The sequence below is a fragment of the Myotis nattereri genome (genome assembly GCF_964212035.1).
Source record: "Myotis nattereri genome assembly, chromosome: 12".
Lineage (NCBI taxonomy): Eukaryota > Metazoa > Chordata > Mammalia > Chiroptera > Vespertilionidae > Myotis > Myotis nattereri.
The window spans coordinates 23555208-23576144 of record NC_138087.1 but is presented as its reverse complement, the minus strand read 5'-3'; the positions used below and the strand labels follow the sequence as shown (position 1 = coordinate 23576144).

The 20937-nt window shown below is 40.6% G+C and overlaps 1 protein-coding gene across 3 annotated transcripts in view; it reads left to right on the top strand.

Moving 5' to 3' along the window:
• ADAMTSL1 (ADAMTS like 1) overlaps nt 1–20937 on the top strand; it is a gene marked incomplete at both ends in the record, with an annotated part of 891527 nt that overhangs the window by 607765 nt on the left and 262825 nt on the right. For all 3 annotated transcript variants that reach the window (XM_081104271.1, XM_081104273.1, XM_081104272.1), the window contains one exon: nt 15245–15371. In XM_081104271.1, coding sequence (XP_080960397.1) covers nt 15245–15371 — 127 coding nt within the window. The remainder of the gene's footprint in view (nt 1–15244; nt 15372–20937) is intronic.

Here is a 20937-nt window from a genome sequence, read left to right as displayed (position 1 = left end):
TAGACGTACAAAAATTCTAAATTTATATTGATAAGGACATGTTGCATATTTTAACAATATAAAACACTTATCTCCAATTACATGCCTTATACATAATTCATGCAAAAGAAATCATACTTGCTTTAGTATGGTCAAATTATGATGTTGCATCAACCATAAAAATACCTTCTCTTCTTTGCTTATAGTTCATTAGGAAGCATTAAATGAGGGCACTGAAGTAGGTGATTTGGGTAGCTGTAGAGTGGTTAGAAGGTAGCATATACATAAGTTTTCTGTGTTAACTCTTTTAAGTAGTTTTAGAAACCTGACTAAAAACCAATTATATCTATCATAAAAACTTGACTTTTAAAATATTTTTAAATTTAAATGTTAATTTAATCTTATTTCCAAATAAGATATATACTGAGTCTTGAATTCTGTAGATTTGGAATTTGTAGTTTCAGCTGGTTTTTAACTAGGACTACAGTAGGGAAGAATAAGAATTCATTTTTATGTATCTGCGTGGGTGGCGAGTGGAATTTTCTCATCTTTCTGAATGGGAAAAATGTATGCAGTCATTGTTTTTATCTCAGGGCCTTTGAGTGAACTTGTTGTTGTCTAAAAGGAAAGAAGCAGCCGTTCATTTCACCACTGTCAAGATTTCAGTGATTCAGCAAAATGCAGCTGGTTTTCCTGCACGCACAAGCCTGGAGATGGAAAGGGTAGCCAAGTTCATCACCATCTGCCTTCCTCCAGCCCAGTGCAGTCACCACGTTCAGCAGCTAACCTTTCATCTGGCTTAGGAAATGGCTGGCCCGTTAAAAATCATCCAGCCCATTCTTCTGTTCGGCCTTTGTGGCTGCTTTGACTGGCGTATTGCTAATTCTGGTTAATAAGCAATTCAGGTTCCCGTTTTCAGGAAGCCTACTTTTCCTCTTTTAAAAAACAACTAACTGATTTGTTGTTGGCTCACATGTTCAGATTCAAAGTTTCTCCCACATTAAAAAAAAAATAGATTTTGAATATTCCCTCTAAGGAAGATGGATATCCTGAGTACTAATTGAATTCATTAAATTCAGCTGTCATATCAACATATGTGTATGGGTATAGGCGCCCATGGAGAAAACAGGATCCCACGTTCTTGCTCCAGCCCTGGAAATATGTATCTTTCGCTGGATTTTAGGTGTTAAAAGAAAGACTTTGAGAAACCTTTATCTTGTGTTGGCATACATTTAGGGATTGTTACTTGCTTATACATGTTTGAAAGTGGCCCTGAATGAACTCTGGATCAGTGGTCTAGAATGGGAGCACTAGGGGAGGACCTTGTAAGAATCCTGAGCACGCCTCTTTCATCTGAGTGGGCTGCAGAGGAGATGACTTGCTACCACACAGCAACTTCAGAGAGGTCTTTTTCATTTCTAACAGAACCTCAAAAACTCACAGCTGTCATTTCCCGAAGAGCACGCTAGGCGTGCTTATTTCATTGGCTACTTTAGCGGTGCAGAGGGAAGTTAAAAACCGTTCTCCAATGAGGCTCCCCCTGCTCTGCCCTCTAAAGGAGTCTATTTCTTCCCCGGGACTGCGGTTATAATCTTACTTCATATTTGCTGTTGTCAAATCCAGAGGAACTGAAATGGATCTGAGCTTTTGCAAACTTGACCATGTACCTGGAGCTGTGAGACAAGTCTATAGGTGCTCAGATTACTAAGGCATCCTTTATAGATTTTCATGCTTAGGGAGAAATACCTCCGATTTGTATAATAACCACATATCCCCCAAAGTAATCAGCACCTATGTTCTGATAATTATGGGAACTATGAAGTAGAAGATTTGAAATTAGAAATTCCAGAGTATATGGTGAAAGTTGTCATGTGCTAGGCCCTGTACTAGACTTTTTATATAAGCTATCACATCAAATTCTTACAAGAGTGTATAAAGTAGACCTGATTGTCCTCTTGTAACTCATGAGAACCGAATCTCCTACTGAGAATGTATGATACATTCAAGCAAGTGGTAATAAATCATCACGTCCAGGTTGAGTTGTTTGTTCTGCGCACATGTCATGCAGTCTCTTTCATGGCCTAGTGCTCTACAGCAGGCAGGTTCTTGGTGTGAGAAATGTCGTGCCAGGTTGAGAAGTGGCCAGGGAAGTGAATGTGTGGTAAAGGCGGAGATGGGACACTCGTTGGTCTGAAATGTAACATTTGCAGAGGGAGAAAAAAATACTTTTAACAAATATAAGGCTCTTGGTAGAACCTAGGATCATATCTGGCTTTGCTTGTTCTGTAACAGAGTGAAAAAAAATCACATTTTTTAAATAAAAAGTCCATCCAAATATTTTATGATATAACTTATTCCTCTGGGAATAGTGTTTAATTAAACCTTTAGTTTCTCAAGTTGATGTGAAAATGTTCTGCTTGTTCAGGCATTAGAACCATATGGAGCAGAAGTTTGGAGTTATTTTACAGAAGATATTTTTGCATAAATTCTGTTTTGACAATTTTCTCAGGCTGGTTTCTGAGACAGAAATGGCAGTAGAGAACCCAGGAAAAGAGAAGAGAAAAAATATATCAACTGAGGACATCTTTGATTGACTGAGTCAGAATAATAATAGCATCACTAGCTTTATTAGTATAAACTAATCAGTTTTGGGACGTAACCAGGAAATGACTGGAGAGCCAGGGAACAGCAGAAGTCCTCCTGACTTGGGGATCTGAGACACTTGACCACTTACAGTGGGAGGAGAAGTGTCTTGGGACAGATATGTCCCATTTTACCCTTCCTTTTTCTTCACCTCTGGCCTTGGCATTCTCACGCAGCTAGCATACTGCTGCTTTTGGATTATTGACTTCAGATAATATATTCAGACATGTAAATGAGAGCTTTACTGTACACATAAATTTGCTGACTTATGGCCCATATCTGAATTTTGAACTCTTTCGATATAAATTTTCCCAAACTTTTCCAGAGCTATGCGTGTGAATGAGTTCTAGCCATCGTAGCAGAATGGCTACTTTGTGGTAACTTACCAAACAGACACATTCCATACGATCCACGTTCGTACCAGGGCAGAAGACCAGCTGCTATCCTTTCTTCTCAACAAAGGACTCTTGTGTTTGAACAAAAACGATGTACTGTATGCCCAGCAGCAGAGGGGAGTCTGAGCAGTGATGTCAAAGTATACCATGATGTCACCACAATTCACAAAGAATTACAGTTAATGCCATGTGAAGTAAGGCCAATTTCAACACTTTCCCTCTTGGGTACTTCACAGTCTGAGAGACAGAAGCAAGGCCAGAGGTCAGGCCTTTGTATAATTTTGTTTCACATTCTCCAGACACCCTAATTTTGGAAGCAGGGAAGGGAGAAGACGGCTTGTTAAAGAAAAGTCCCCGGATCATGTGCTGAGAATGAATTCCAGTGTCTGTATGCACTCTTTTCTGTACGAGGTTAATTCTCAGGATTTCTGCTGAAGACAACCAGACAAACACATTTAACTCAAAACAGAACCTGAAATAAATAAGAAAGGCAAAGTAAATCAGGCTGGTAGCACCTGAGAAATTTCATATATGTTGGAAATAGGACTTAGCCATTCTCTTTTTCCTTTTCAGGATGTTTATCCAGCCATTAATACATTAGATTCTTCTTTTTTATAAAGAGACATTTTGGTTTTTTTTTAAAAAAAAAAATGTTTTTATTGATTTCAAAGAGAGAGAAATGGAGAGAGAGAGAGAGAGAGAGAGAGAGAGAGAGAGAGAGAGAGAGAGAGAGAGAGAGAGATGAGAAACATCAATCAGTTTACTGGAGATTGAGCCGTAACCCCGGCATGTGCCTACCTTGCTGGAAATGAACTGATGACATCCTGGTACATGGGACACCGTTCAACCAACTGAGCCACACCAGCCAGGCAAATAGATCAGATTATTGATGTCCAAAAAGGCAGTCGAGGAAAACCTCTTAAAAATGTTTACAATCAAATAAATTCACCACTTTTTCTATCAGCTGCCTCATACCCCTAACCTTGACATCTCCCTTCTCTTCCATTTACTTTATAACATAGAGATAAGCACCACAGAGCCCATGGTGACCCCTCAACATCTCTGGAACTGCAGGGTAAGCAAGCTAATGCAGAGCACAGGAGAACATCTCTGGCTCAAACAATAAAGAAGATAGAAATGGGACCCTTTAAAAAATCGCCTGACCAAATCTCATTCCTACGGAAGCAGGACCTCCTTTAGACTAACCATAGAGGTGCTTAAAGTCTCTACGCTTTGATGGTGGTGAGGTTGGGGGTGGGTAGGTCGGAGATGGAGAAAGAGTCTGGCTCTGGTCCAGCCAAATGATCAGCCAAAGGGCTAGAGCTCACACAGAGGAATGGGAAGAGTCAGGCCAGGGGCCTGTCCAAGCTCAAGTCCCTTAGGAAGAACCAAGCATCAGGCACTGAGGAGAGCAAGTACAGAGTGAGTTTCCAGGTCCAGGGTTGGTGTCAAGCTGGGGCGTGATGCCCAGAGTCCTGTGCCTAGTGGAAAAGAGGTCAGAGGGAGACTTGCTTGGAAATAATAAGCCGTTATACCCCAAGGCACTTCTGGAATAATGGATGAAGGACTAGAGACATAGCAGGCAAAGTGACAAGTAGAAATTAAACTCTCAGATTAAAAAGTGATTTACAAGTGATTCAAACAGAGAGATCCTTTTCTTTGGGACAGAGAGCTCTTTTTTGGTCTTTGGAACTAGCGGCAGAGAGTTTAAGCAGTGGAAGCTGTTGTTATGTTCTAGGTTGGGACAAGGAGGACAATTTTTTGAAATCATAATATATCCCTGTCCCTTCTAGCCTTGCCTCTAGAGCAGCAGTTCTCAACCTGTGGGTCGCGACCCCTTTGGGGGTCGAACGACCCTTTCACAGGGGTCGCCTAAGACCATCAGAAAACACATATATAATTACACATTGTTTTTGTGATTAATCACTATGCTTTAATAATGTTCAATTTGTAGCAATGAAAATACATCCTGCATATCAGATATTTACCTTACGATTCATAACAGTAGCAAAATGACAGTTATGAAGTAGCAACGAAAATAATTTTATGGTTGGGGGTCACCACAACATGAGGAACTGTATTAAAGGGTCGCGGCATTAGGAAAGTTGAGGACCACTGCTCTAGAGTAATCCCCCCTTATCCACGAGGAATGTGTTTCAAGACCCTCAGTGGATGCCAGAACTGCAGATAGTATCCAACCCTATATATACTATGTTTTTTCCTATGTATGCATACCTGTGGTAAAGTTTAATTTATAAGTTAGTCATAGTAAGAGGTTAACAACAGTAACCAATAATAAAATAGAACGATTATAACAATACACTGTAATAAAAGTTATCTGAATGTGGTCACTCCTTTCAGAGGATCCCTTGCTGAAGTCTTCATATAGGCCCAGTGCTTTCTGGTGCAACATTGTCGTCAATCAGAACACGTGTTCTGTTTTCTCTTCCACCCACAAAGTTAATGCCTTTTCCATCTTAACTGAGCACTTACCACATTCTAGGGTCATAACTTCTGCAGTTTGAGGTGCAACAGCAAAACGAGCCCAAATTTCTTTTTCCTCCTTCACAATTTCATGAATGAAAGACTCATTCTTATCATAGATCTTATCAAACTCAGCCTGTGATTTTTATTCTCCTTATTAAGTCTAGGACATTCACCTTTTGTCTGAAAGAAAGCCCTTCATGGCTTCTCTCTGGCATTTCTGAGTTGCCAGCATTGCACTCTGGGGCCATTATTAAGTAAAACAAGTGTTACTTGAACACAAGCACTGTGACATCTGGACAGTGGATCTGAGAGCTGGGATGCTACTAAATGACTGATGGGCAGCGAGCATTGACAGCTTGGAGACACGGAACAAAGGGATGATTGACGCCCCAGGCAGGACAGAGCAGGTCCACCTGAGATTTCATCATGCTACTCGGAACAACAAGCAACTTAAACCTTACGAACTGTTTACTTCAGGAATTTTCCATGTAATATTTTCAAACCACAGTTGACTGCGGGTAACTAAAACTGCAGAAAGTGAAACTGCAGATTAGGGGGAGCTACTGTATACTTCATTCACTCAACACATTTGTATTAATTACTTGTTATTAAATACTTTGTGGTTTGCATCCTATTAGGAGATAGAAAATAAACATCAAACTTAATAAGTAAATTATATTGTATTATAAAATAAGTGTCATACCCCTAACCGGTTTGGCTCAGTGGATAGAGCGTCAGCTTGCGGACTGAAAGGTCCCAGGTTCGATTCCAGCCAAGGGCATGTACCTTGGTTGCGGGCACATCCCCAGTAGGGAGTGTGCAAGAGGCAGCTAGCTGATCGATGTTTCTCTCCCATCGATGTTTCTAACTCTCTATCCCTCTCCCTTCCTCTCTGTAAAAAATCAATAAAATATATTAAAAAAAAATAAGTGTCATAAGATAAAGGGAAAAATGGGACAGGGTCAGAGAACTTGGATCTGGGGCGGGAATCAGCTTTAAATAGTCTGGTCAAAGTAGGCCTTATTGTGGAGGTGGAAGTTTCCAAAACACTGAGAGCTGCTGTAGAGGTGCCTAAGGAAGAACGTTCCAGTCAAAGGTAACAGCTGTGCTGTGCTGAGACCAGAAAGTGCTTGGTGACAGCAAGGAGAGTGAGCCAGAGGGACATGAGCTCAGAGACGTAATTAAGTCCAATGACACAGGTTCTAGTGGGCTATTGGAAGGACTCTGGTGAACCCAGGAGGAAACTGAGCAGCCCCACCAGTGATAGGCAAACCCAGTGGGTAATACCGTATATGGGAAGCATTCCTTTAGGACAGTGGTTCTCCACCTTCCTAATGCCGCGACCCTTTAATACAGTTCCTCCTGCTGTGGTGACCCCTAATTTCATTGTTACAAATTGAACATAATTAAAGCATAGTGATTAATCACAAAAACAATATGTAATAATATATGTGTTTTCCGATGGTCTTACGTGACCCCTGTGAAAGGGTCGTTCGAAAGGGTCGTGGTTTTTTTTTGTTTTTTTTTTTTTGCTTTTCTGGTGGCCTTTACTAGTAAGCTTCTAAGCATGACTTCTCAAACACTACCAATTAAATGAGGAGCTGTTGAGAGAGTACAAAGAATTGTTTTAGTTACACAGGTAAAGCCCTCATCATCCATGTGAGTAGGATATGGGCAAAGTGCCTGTGGGCCAGTCCTACCAAGTACAGGCTCCTTGAGGTGAAGTTGTTGCCTCTGCATTTGTAATGTACAATGAGAAAGTGCTCTTGTTTGAAAAGAAGGCAACTCTGAGTGTCCAAAAGTAAGTTTATAGCAATTCTGTGAGTGGAGAGGCATCGTGATGCCCTCTGAATCCTTGGTTCAACTGTGAACATCACTGTCTTGCGCAGGCCCACTTCTCATGGTGACTTCCATGACCAACCATGGAAGCTGCCTTGCAGGGGAAGCCTTCCCGACTTCACTCAAGAGACACGGAGTCTGCTTTAGGAAATTTTTGCCTGAAGAAAAAGGAGTTAATGCTTTCGCATATTTTTTTTTCACATAGTGGTATATTAGAATGTAACAGAGCTACATCTCATCATCTAGCCTAATAATCTAAGGTGTTTACCAAAATTTCCCTGTACCATGTGTTTGTAGCTATTGAACAAAAGTAACGGATTTTTTAAAAATGTATTCATTTGCCCTGGCTGGTTTTCTCAATGGTTAAAGCATCGGCCCTCGGACTGAAGAGTCTAGGGCTCAATTCCAGTCAAGGGCACGTACTTCAGTTGCAGGCTTGATCCCTGGCCCCAGTGAGGGCACGTATAAGAGGCAACCAGTCAGTGTGTCTCTCTCACATTGATGTTTCTCTCTCTCTGTCTCTCTCTCCCCCTCCCATCCAGTCTCTCTAAAAATCAATGGGGAAAAAATATTCTCGGGTGGTAAGGATTAAATATATATATTCACTTGCTTCCTAAAAGAGAAACAAAACAAAACAAAACAAAACAAAACAAAAGGCTGGTGCTCAATCTTAGTACTTAGAGCTGTAGTCAGCTGTTGTTTTTGGCAACAAGGTGTGGCTGACAAAAGCATGTTCATCCTCCTCCTTCTTGTCTCTTCACTGCCCTCTAAACCCCGAGAGAAACGTAACTCATCACAGATTTGAGGGATCACTCATCTATGACATAGCCTGGATTGCGACTCTGGCAACACCAATTCCTAGTAATGTGATCTTGGGCAAGTTGTTGAGCCTTTCGGAATCTGTTTTATGTTTGTAAAATAGGCATAATTTTAGCTAATTTTCAGGGATATTACAAGAATTGATTGAGAAGCTGTATATTGAACCTAAATACGGCAAGTGTTTGTGCTCATTTACGTTCCCTTCTCCAGGTGGCTTTCCCCTCTGCTTTCTCCTCCTCCTGCCATTTTGACCTTTAGTTGGAGTGATTTTACTCCCTTTCTGTTCTCACCTGTTTTGAGGAAATGATCGGATTAAACCCATTCACCCTAGATTGGGACCAGGCCTACTACTACTTATGTGTATTCCCCACAGCACCGTAACAGCCAGCACAATGCCTTATGCTCCATTGATCTGGTTTAATTTAAGTATAATCAACAAGTTCATGTGTTAGTCCTCCCACAGGTATTTGAACAACAAACAAAGGACTACACCAGTGGTTCCCAACTTTTTCAAACAAAGGGGCCCTTTATTATTATTTTTTCCCTATGGGCCTTGTGTTTTGGAAGTTTCCATTGACTCAAAACACTGAATGTATTAAGTAATAATTTGTTTTCCCATTTTATGACTTAAAGACCTGAGTACAATTAAGAATAAATGCAATAAATATCAGGATTCAGCTTATTTGTATAATGAGATGGTTAGTGTTTTTGGTGACCTTATGTGGTTTTATTGCTGGTAAATATATTTCCATTAGGCTTTTGGAACTACTAAACATAGCTCATGGACTGCTATTAGCACCTTTGTGAGTGACCAGGGATCTTGTTTCCTCATATTGAAAACCATAATTGAAAAGAAAGAAGTCTGTAAAGGAGGAAATTTGGGCCCCATGGCAAGCCACGGGAGGTGTAGGGTATGTATACGCATATGTATGAAAGGCTGGGGGAAGGGATACACAAGGAGGTGTGAAGCAAAGGTATAAATGGGGAATGGTACTTTCCCATTTATTTCAGCATGTGCTTCTAAATCATATGGTACAGATGAAGGCATCTATTCATCCCTGTGCAGAAGTCTGCCTCTACTGGTAGAGATCTTGATAGAAATAGTCACCCCTGTAATCACTTTTCACCATTGCCATAATAAATACTGTATAGTGTGTATTTTCCTGCTTCAAAGGCATCGTGCTCTTGCTTAGGAATCCTGAGTTGGAATTTTGGTTTTGTTAGTTACCAGCTATGTGCCCTTAGGTTAGTTGTTTATATTTTCTAAACCTCAGTGTTATAATCTGTACTCGAAATCATTCAACTCTTAAGAGAATGATAATCTTAAAAGAAATATCTGAGGAGAATTTCCTGAAAGATAGACAGCCAACTCATTTCTCTGACCCTGGAATGGTAAATTGGTCTAGTCTCCTTGCATAACGGCCATCGTCGTCTATTGGATTTGGCTTCTAGAGCACAGTGTCGTAGAGGATCTGGGACCACATGAAATCTCAGTGGCAAAGAGTACTGCTCTTGATTAGCAATGTCTGCTGTGGATCCTGGCAGGAAAAACAGCTGTACATGGGCCATATTTTTGCCAGCCCAGCTCTGTTAAATCAGACCATCACAGTGCTCTGTGCCTGGACTATTTGTTTTGGCTCTTAAATTTGCTTTTACCAAATGTTCCCTGACCATTAGGGGTCATCAAAGGTAACTGAAGAACCACTTCTCTGAAACTCCTTGTATTTATGTGCGCAGATGTTATTGGGACATTGTTACACGGCAATGTCTTTCAGAAAACTCACAGCAGATGTATTTCTAGGATTTCGGTACTCTGAGTAATTATGGTTCTCCGAAGGTAATTTGTCCTTCATTTATTACATAAATATTTAATACATATCTACTACCAGGAATGCATTAGCCTACGCATTTTCTAAAAGATTCAGTAGATGCTGTCACCCTTGTAACTTCTCATGTTTTTCTCATTTCTAAGAAGCTCACATCCCAGCTATGTGACCCCACCCCCACCCCCCAGCAACTGTATAGGACTTTATAGTGTGCGTTCTATGTAGTTCTCTCTTTCCTGGCTTTATTCATATTTCTTGCCTTCGTTTTTCTCTTTGCCCCATTTCCCTTTTTTTTTCCAGCCATTACACTGTGTTGTATCATATGTATATGCTAGACATCTTCTTCTAATAAGCAAAAGCATAAACAAATCAATCAATATCTAAATCTTTTGAAGATAATGTTGGAGATATACTCTCTTCCCTGTTAACATAAATAGTAAATGAGTTATAATGTATGTAAAAGCACACCCTTCCCCATAAAGTTCTCTCTGAATTAAATAATTATAAATAAGACCAGCTGTGATCAGATTTGCAGAGTTTAGTTTTCCATATTTGTCTTTCCCAGTGCTGAAAATAAAGGGATTTAAAAGTTTCTTACCTCATGGTGTTGGATCAAGAAAAGCTTGACATCACTGGCTCAGTATTTAATGCTAGAAGTTGAGGTTCTTATGGGAAACCATTTGAAACGTGGCCAGAGTGAACCCATCGAAGCATGTCAGTCTGGGGCCTGGTATCTGCTTATGGATGGTGTTTATTTACATTCTCCCAGTTATTTACGTGGTGATCTTTTCTTTTCTCCTGTGGCTCCTGGTGAAGACATTTTATTATACATATTTAGGTGTCTAGAGAGTTTCATTCGCGTTCTGCCTGCTCACTTGCTATCAGCTCTGTGAAGTGAAGGAAGAAGCCCCTATCAGCACACACTGTAGGCCGGATGCCTAAAATCTGCACGACAGGCTGCGAGTCTGTGAGCCAACTTGGACTGGATGTTATAGCCCTACGTTTTTGTTTAAGGAGAGTTTTTCCCCTACATGTAGGGAACCCTGAAGGAGACTAAGGAAAATGAGCCCTGCTGAGTGTGTGTGTTCTACTCAAAAGACGAAAGACTGCATGTCTGTATGTGTGTGTACATATATGGATGCAAAAGGCATATATTCAAGATAGAAAAGCAAAAGGTGATGACCTTCCTAGTGGTGTTTAAACAACAAAAACATCCTGGAGTTTCTCACTTTTCATGTCACCTGAGACAAAAGCTTTGTTAAAAAAAAGAAGAAGAAAAGAAAGAAAAGCAACACTGTGCAATCATTTTAGATGATAGGGGCACAGAATTGAGCTGACACCTCATAGCAGCATACTAACAAGCTGCTTTAGGTCAAAATATCAAGTTATTTTTCCAATCCCTTACCAAAAAATGCTATGCAGTTGCCAAAGTTATGAGTGGTCATTATCTCAGTTTAATATTTTGTCCAGAATGGGGGGTTGGTCTGGGAACTCAATGACCGGAACATTGCCTTCCGTGACATTTCACTAATAAGGAGCATTGATGCACTGGGTAATAGTCTTTTTAGAAGTATAGCCCTTTACAGTAATTCTTGTTCGTAAATCAGGACAGAGGATTAATAGTATGTCTGTTCTTCTGTGTACACAGATACAACAATACATGCACACTTCGTATATATGTGTGTCATCAATGACTGCAATCTCAAATTGCTTCTCTATAGCCTACTTTTTTTTAATCCTCACCCAAAGATATTTTTCCATTGATTTTTAGAGAGTGGAAGAGAGAGGGAAACACAGAGAAATATCGATGTGAGAGAAACACATCAATTGGTTGCCTCCTGCACGCATCCTGACCAGGGCCTGGGCCGGGGAAGAGCCTGCAACCAAGGTACATGCCCTTAACCAGAATTGAAACTGGGACCCTTCAGTCTGCAGGCCGACACTCTATCCACTGAGCCAAACTGGCTAGGGCTCTAGAGCCTACATTAAAATATTAGCAAATCATTATGTTTGGTGTTACGTGTTTCACTGATTCACTAATATTCATTGTCCATCTCAAATGTCAAACACTGTGCTAAGCAGCAGAAATAACAAAGACTACTAAAACAGAGGCCCTCAAATAGCCCATGATTTGCTGTGGAGACAGACATCTTAATAGAGTAAACTCAATGTAAGGTATATAACTATTTGAATTGAGAACATATAAAAGAAACCCCATGATAATACTGGCTTGAGCACATACAGGATTTACTTGCTCACACACACAAAAAATGTCAAGATGTAATCAGTCTAAGTAGGGTGCCGGAACCAGGCTCTTTCTCTTTCTGCTCTGCTTTCCTTAAAGCAAGGTTCCCATCTCAGAACTGTCCCGTTCTACAGGACAAGCAACTGGAGCCCACAGGACAGCAGGAAGGCAAAAGACAGAAGGGACCTTCCCCGCGGAGTCAGCTTGTTGAAGTAGCCTTCCCAGGCGCCCCACACACTTCCACTTTTATTTCTCTCATTACAGCTTGGTCACGTGGCCCATGAGAAATATATTCTTTTAACTGGAGATATTGCCAACCCAAATAGAATTGAGAAAACTAAGGAAGATGGATATTGGGTGGCAACCAGTTATCTGCCTCATGGAGTTATGAACAAAAGGCTGAGGAAGCATGAAGCAAGAAAGCAGTTAACTCTGGAATCTGGAAAAGGCTTTTTTTTGAGAAGGAGACAATTTGGGGTTTGAAGGATGAATAGGAGTTTGCCAAATAAAGTTTGCCAAATAAAGAATTATTTCCAGGCAGAAATAATAACATGTGCAAAGACGCAGAGGGGTCTGACATTATACCTGCCAATGAAGCCCATTTCTTATGCCTAATTTTCCTCTGTTATTAATGATAGCCCTTAAAAGAACAGTTTAACTAGTTTTTAATTAATCAAATAGTTATAAAAGATCAACAGATTAAGGTATGTCAACAATAATTTTCCTGATGTAACTGCAAATAATTTTCCACTTGGACCAAAATAAGAACACTTATCTGATGATAAAGTATTCCACATTTTAAAAATAATTGAGTTAGAATATTTTGGCATCTTAAAAAGGAATTGATACAGAGAGAGGAAAAGCAATTGTGTCAGGGCGATGTTTGTCTTTTCAATTCTGAAGTTAAACAAAGCCCATTTAGAACTGGCGTGGTTCATATCCTGGGGTCCATAAACCTACACTGAGGGCTCTTGGTGGTCTGCCCAAGTCAGCCTGAAACTATGTCACCTTCTATTTAGCGATTCCTAACATCACTGTTCTTTTGGATCTGTGGAACTGGACTGTCCTTTTCTTAAAATGGCTTTAGAATCCATAAGAAATATTTAGGATTAGGGAGGTTTCCATGATTATCTTCTTTTTGGCTCCTTTAGAGACATCAGAGCCTAATAAAAAATTTCCAGAGAAACTTAAGTCTTTTGAGAAACCTGAAATTTCTTTAATTTGAGAAATAAACCTAGTGAGTTTTGAGATACCTGAGAGTGTAAATTCCCATGCCCCACTGTGCACCTGTCCTTCCACAGAGCTGAGTATCTTTCCAACTCCAAACAAAAGCAGTAGAGGCAGCGATTCTTTGAATACTGCTTAAATTAAGATCGCCGCCTTTCCTCAAAAGATTCAACCCTAAGGAAATCAGATGATTTAATCTTCTCTGATATTTTGATGGTGGTTGTAGTTTGTTTTGCCAACTTTGCTTTTTGCTTACTTTCTTTTTTAAATTTTTATTTATTTTAGAGAGAGAGAGGAAGGGAGAGAGGGAAGAAGAGAGACATTGACTTATTGTTCCACTTATTTATTCATTTCATTGGTTGATTCTTATATAAGGCCTGACTGGGAATCAAACCCACAACATTGATATATTGGAACAACTCTCCAACAAACTGAGCTACCTGGCCAAGGCCTACTTTTTGCTTATTTTCTAATTAGCTAGTATCTAGGCAAGACTAAAATATTCTGTAAACCCCACAGCAACATGTCCCCTTTTCTTAGTTAATCTGAGTCTTTATATCTCAGCCCAAAAGTTGCTTTCTTAGGGACATCATCTCTGGTCTCTCAAACCAGGTCAAATTCTCCATATTTTATGCTCCTGCAGTACCTGTATCTGTATTTTATAGCTTGTGTGGTGATTATCATTGTACATTATTGTATTTGGTGATTTGAGTAATGGGTACCTCTACCACTAGAATCTTAAGTCCCATGAGGTTGGACCCCTATGTGCTTAAACTCGCCATTGGATTTTGTTCCTCGCACTGTGCCTGACCCATAGCAGATCTCTGATCATTGCTGGCTGAAAGATTAAATGCCTTTTTGGTAAATAAATTTCTTCTGCACTCCCATTCCACACTGTGCTCAGACATGAGAGTGAATACAGAAGTTGCTCAGCTCAGGTGTGGGTTCATTTTGAAAATAACTTTGCTGCAGTCCTATAGAAGCACATTGAAGAAGTCTTAAGCCAGCATGTGCTTGGCTCTGCATGGACGACAGTTGGTGGAGTGCTGACGCCGCCTCACTGCAGCCTCTGAACCTACTGAGGGGCATTGCTGCTCCACCACAGTGAACCCCTCCAGGGGGACTTAGCCTAGCTTTGCTCCCCTCTTAAGAGCGCAGCACTGTTTTCTAAATGACGTCTTTGCATTTCAAAAAATGTACAACCATTGAAGGAGTTGGTGCTTTGTCATCTATTTTAAAAGATACCTGTGTGGCCTGGCTGGAGTGGCTCAGTGGATTGAGCATTGACCCATTCTCCAAGACATCCCCTGTTCAATTCCTGGTCAGGGCACATGCCCCAGTGTTTCTAGCTCTTTCCCTCTCTCTTTCTCTCTAAAGTCAATAAAAACATTTTTTTTTAAAAAAAAAAAAGATGCCTATGTGATTTGAGTGAATCATAATTATTGACAGTGGGAATTATTTTTGAATGAAGGTTCTATAATATCAATAGTGCCAGATCCTCCTCTCTCACACCTTTCCCCCTTCCTGATTCTCTCCTTCCCTTTTTCTCTCTCTTCCCCCTCCCTCCCTCCCCGCCTCTCTCTCTATCCCACCTATCTTTGTGTTTGTTTATTTGAGCTATAAAAACATCTTTACCCATGTTATTTTTTCCTTCCTTAGCTTGATCCAAATTCCAGCTGAATTCAATCCCCTTCATAGGAATCATGCCTCCTCAAAGGCAACGGGAGGATCTGGGGTCCGGCAGTAGGCACCTGGTTGAATGACACATCTCTCTTTCTTGTTAGATTGTTGGCTGTGATCATCAGCTGGGAAGCACTACCAAGGAAGATAACTGTGGAGTTTGCAATGGAGATGGGTCCACCTGCAGGCTGGTCCGAGGGCACTACAAATCCCAGCTCTCAGCAACGAAATGTAAGATGCTACAGAGATGGGGCAATCTTTGGGCCTTTTGACTTGTTGCTCCTCCCCCTCCTGATCCTGCTTAGCTCTCCTCAGCAACTAGTGAATAACACCTTCCCCAACATGAAGCCAGATCTCAAAATGTTGTGAAATGATTCATGACCCCGCTTTGTGGATTAGTTGAAGTGGGATAAATCAGGTCACCTATTGCAAGCCCAAGGCAGAAACCTTTCCGTTTAAGATACCTTAGGAGCATCTAGACATACACTCTATGTGCAGACACGAGCTAGTTGCCCAGCCTGAGGACAGACTGCATCCCCATTGCTCCTTCACACATAGTCAGATGTGCGTGGTGGAAGATAGCAGGGAGCATGAGCAGATCAGAGCAAATCCATTCTCGCATGGTGAAATCACATGGTCTTCATTTACAAAGTGACTTTTGATCAGTGTTGATCACAGATTTTTTTCAGAATTAACATCAGGCAGCAATTATGTGAAGCTATTCATTGCCTTTTTGTCCTAATCTCTCTGCACCAGCCCAATAAATGTGTGCTTACTATATAGCCGTGTGTGCTAGATACTTTACATAATCATCTCATCTAACCCTTACAACAATCTTTTAGCAAGATGCTGTTTGTCTCCATGTTGCAAGTGAGATAACTGAGACTTAGCCATGTTGTGTGACCTGCTCAGAGTGACACCTCCATAAAGTAGCAGAGCCAAGATTTAAGCCCAGGGTCTGATTCCAAAGCCTAAGCACATATTCATTCCTCTGGACTGTCCCATGGAACATGGTGGGACCTTTGTAAAGCAGTTAGATGGATCAAGGCAAGGAACCTCAGATATCTGCCTAGCTGGGTCCTGCTAGGGTAGGTGGTATATGTTCTCATAATATCCAACCCAACAACGGAGTCACACATCAATGTCGCTCTGTGATTGGTACTACAGCAGATGTAGACATAAATAAGACAGCCCTTGTACCCAAGGACATGCCATTTTAGAATAATTTGGCCTTGCTTTGCATATTGTCTCCAGATTTTGCCCTTATCCATAATCCTTCAATAGATCCTTGAGTGAATCTCCTCTGGCTTAGAAAATGAGAAGGAATATCTTTACTAAATGTGGCTTTATTCACTTGTTGACTCGGTGGAGGAAAACAATTGACATATGAGAGGTTTTTGGCTTTAAATGGACTTGCAGGTCAAGAAGAAAGGTAGTGGGTACTAGAGAACTATTCCAAGAAGTCCGGAAAAAGCAGCTTGCCAAAAGAATTAGGCTCTAGGGCAGTGGTTCTCAACCTCCCTAATGCCGTGACCCTTTAATACAGTTCCTCATATGGTGAACCCCAATTTCATTGTTACAAATTGAACATAATTAAAGCATAGTGATTAATTACAAAACAATATATAATTATATGTGTTGTCCGATGGTCTTAGGCGACTCCTGTGAAAGGGTCGTTCGACCCCCAAAGGGGTCGTGACCCACAGGTTGAGAACCACTGTTCTAGGGGGAAGGAGGTGGCAAGAAAAAAGGCTAGGGACTTTTAAACACATGAAACATTGGAGGTGCCAGCGTGGGGAACTCTCCACATTCTAATACCCCTGCAAGCAGTGAAAAATGTGATTTGGAAAAAAAAAAATTTTTTTAAATACTCTGGCAGAGAGAATGAACGATGAGGTAAGTTAGACATTGATATAGTACATTCAGGCAAGATATATTTATTTTTGGTCATGTTTGGTAGCATTTCTGTAAGATGAAAAATTAAAGAATTTAGACGATGAAAACCGGAGAAGGATAGAAAGTTAGAGGCGTAATTCTTTTGTAAATCTCTGAAATCACGGTGAGATATATTTGGGAGGGGCTGGGGAGGTACATTTAGAAAGTCCCTTTAATAGAACTCTAAGGAATACAAAAGAGTTAAAATCGTTTTTCCTTGAGTCACATAACTGAGTCAGGCTCATCCTCTCAGGATCTAAAAATTTCTATTAGGCACAAAAAGATGGCAGGCCTGTGTGCAGCAGCTGCTGAGGGCATGTTTTTCCTTCATTCCTTCTTGTGTCCCCCACCTTCCCATCCTCATAGAGGAGCCTGAACATGCCGGTTGGATAGATGTTCCTCTTCCCCTCCTGTTAAAAGGTGATCCAGGACCTTTGGGGCCAGAATCACTGGAGCAAAGGCAGAGAGACGTTGAAGGAACAAACTGAGGCAAAATGAGAGCCATAAGTCATCTCGAGGTCTGCAAATAGACACCTCAGTGCAAACCGCTGTATTCGAGAGCAGCAGTGGGTAAATTACATAATGCACAGCCCGATGATTTTCCGTAATGACAAAACGCAATTGATTCGTTTACCTTAGCGCTGATGATGCCTCCTGACAAAATGATTTATATCAATAAAGCCCGGCATCTGCGTGCACCTCACCACAATCTATAGCAGATGCTGAACAAACTGCCTCGTTTATGTTTTCCCCACCCCAGAAGGACCTTCCGCCCAGATTTACAGGCTGCGGGGTGACCCACAGGCAGGGAACATGAGGCTGCTCTGCGGGGCCCAGTGCAGTGGCCAGGTGAGCAGCTTTCCACCCGTGAAGGCCCGGAGACTTCTGCCAGGCCTCTCCCGGGCTCTGCCCAAAGCACAGGGAGCCAGCCGCATGCTCTTTCGAACTCCCAGCACTCGGATTCCCCACATTGAACTCATTTTCTTCTGAACTTACATCCAACTTTTTTTTTTCCTTATGTTATCAAGCCCTGGGGGAACAAAGAAAACACAGAAGAGGGGAGGAAGACCACGGTGGAAAGTGCCAGAAGGAAAGGTAGAGCAGGAGGAACTTGCAAATGGCTTCCCTTAGCTGGCAAAGAAAAAAGAAACCATATTTGGACTAGAAGATATGACTTTTTGCCTAATACAAATGCAGGCAACAGAAAAAGAGCTAGGTCAGGCCCTCCTTCCCCCTTTTCAGAAGAGAAAGCTGTTCACTGAGAGCATTCAGTGTTTCCATTCATCCTGGTCACTTCGTTTCTATTCCCCCAGCCCAACAAAAAATAATCAGATTTAGCTAACACTAACTTACGTTTGGTTCTTGGTATTAAAGACTCATTTTCTCCCAAATTTGACTGGCTTGTGCCGTGTTATGTATTTTCCAAGTCTGTTCAGAACATACTTAGACCTAGAGCCAGCCTATTTGCTATTAATTTGATGTCTCCAGCTTTGCAAACCTCTGATATGTATCTGCGTGTTTTGAAACCTACTGGGTATCCTAAAGATCTCTCTCCACCTCTCTTGAGTGGCAAGAGCTGGATACACTAATTTATATCAAGATCAAATGAAGCTCCTAAATGCTTGGCTTCGCTTCTCTGACTGTGGCTTATGCTGATTTATAATAACGATGGGTAAATGTTTTACTGGACTATTATTTTGGCTCAAAGATTTTGAGGTAAAGGATGTTCATAATAAAACACAGATCTATGTATTATAAAGTGAATAATACATAGGAACGTTTTAAAGAAAACACAAATCTTTAAAGAAATTTCTACCTTGAACTTCAGGTTATACTCACAAGCTACTTATGCATTCATTCATTCATTCATTTATCATTCATTCAGCAGAAGTTCACTTATTTATTCCACAACAAATATTTCTTAGATACCTGCTATGTGTTAAGGAACTATTTTAGTACTGGAAACATAAGAAAGAACAAAACAGATGAAAATCTATTTTTCTCAGGGGGCTTACATACTAATATGAGGGACAGACATGTACAGGAACAAAACAAATAACTAATAAAATAATACATGTGTCATATGTTGATAGGAGAATAGTAAGGCAGGAAGGAGATTGGAAAAAAGTAAGGTGGGGAAGGAGAAGAATTGGATATTGGGCTACTACCCAAGGGTATTGGAGGGTTAAAAAGGTTAGTAAGAAAAGATTCACTGATGAAATGGCATTTGAGCAAGCATCTAAGGTAGGTACCGGTGGTGCACCACACAAAAGTCAGGGGGGAGAGAATTCCGGGCATAAACAACAGCAAGTGCAAAGGGCCTGTGGTAGATGCATTCTTAACATATTTCTTGAAGAGCAAAGCAGCTTATGTGTGGTGGAGAATGGCACCCATATTGCAGGATTTTATAAGGACTCTGGCTTTTAATTTCAATGAAATGAGAAGTCACAGGAGGATTTTTAGCAGGGGCATGATTTGTTTTAAAGGGATCACTCTACTATGCTGAGAATAGATTATAACGAGTTCCAACTGTGAAAGTAAGAAAAGCATTCAGGAGGCTACAGTAAGCCAGGCCAGGGATGATGATGGACCATGGTAGGAGATATGGAGGTGGTGAGAAATGTTCCAATTCGGGATAATTGCATTTCTTTGAATCTAAGACATCATTGCTTGAAAGATGTGCCATTATTTTATTTTTTTAATATATTTTTATTGATTTCAGAGAGGAAGGGAGAGGGGGAGAGAGAGAGAAACATCAATGTTGAGAGAGAATCATTGATTGACTGCCTCCTGCACATCCCATACTGAGGATCGAACCTGCAACCCAGGCATGTGCCCTGACTGGGAACTGAACCACAACCTTCTGGTTCATAAGTCGATGCTCAACCACTGCACCACACCAGCCAGACTGTACTATTATTATTTTTTTAAGTACATTTTATTGATTTTTTTACAGATAGGAAGGGAGAGGGATAGAGAGTTAGAAACGTCAATGAAAGAGAAACATTGATCAGCTGCCTTCTGCACACTCCCCACTGGGGATGTGCCTGCAACCAAGGTACATGCCTTTGACCGGAATTGAACCTGGGACCCTTGAGTCTGCAGGCTAATGCTCTATCCACTGAGCCAAACCGGTTCGGGCTGTACTATTATTTTATACACCACTAAGAAAAAAAAAAAAGTCATTGAAATTAAGAAACTATGACACTGCCTTCTGACCACTTAGGGCTTTTGCTTCTTAACTACTATAAGATCTATTTTAAACTTAGATATATTTTTAGACTATACTATATTGCACTGACATATCCAGAAAGAGAAAATAAAACTGAAATAAATTAATAAATTGATAAAAAATTAAACTTTGTCTCAAACTTCAATTCTTTTTAACCCCTTTAGACTCAGTCAGTTTCCACATCATCAGGGTACTTGTGATACAGTATTTTTAAAAGAATCCTAAAAAGAAATAAAGTCCATTAGTATTGGGCCCTTTTGTTATAAATGATATGCAATAAACTAGGTATTTAAAGTATACAGTTTAGTGCAGGGGTTCTCAACCTTCCTAATGTTGCGACCCTTTAATACAGTTCCTCATGTTGTGGTGACCCCCAACCATAAAATTTTTTTCATTGCTACTTCATAACTGTAATTTTGCTACTGTTATGAATCGTAATGTAAATATCTGATATGCAGGATGTATTTTCATTGTTACAAATTGAACATAATTAAAGCATAGTGATTAATCACAAAAACAGTATATAATTATATATGTGTTTTCCGATGGTCTTAGGCGACCCCTGTGAAAGAGTCGTTTGACCCCCAAAGTGGTCGTGACCCACAGGTTGAGAACCGCTGGTTTAGTGAG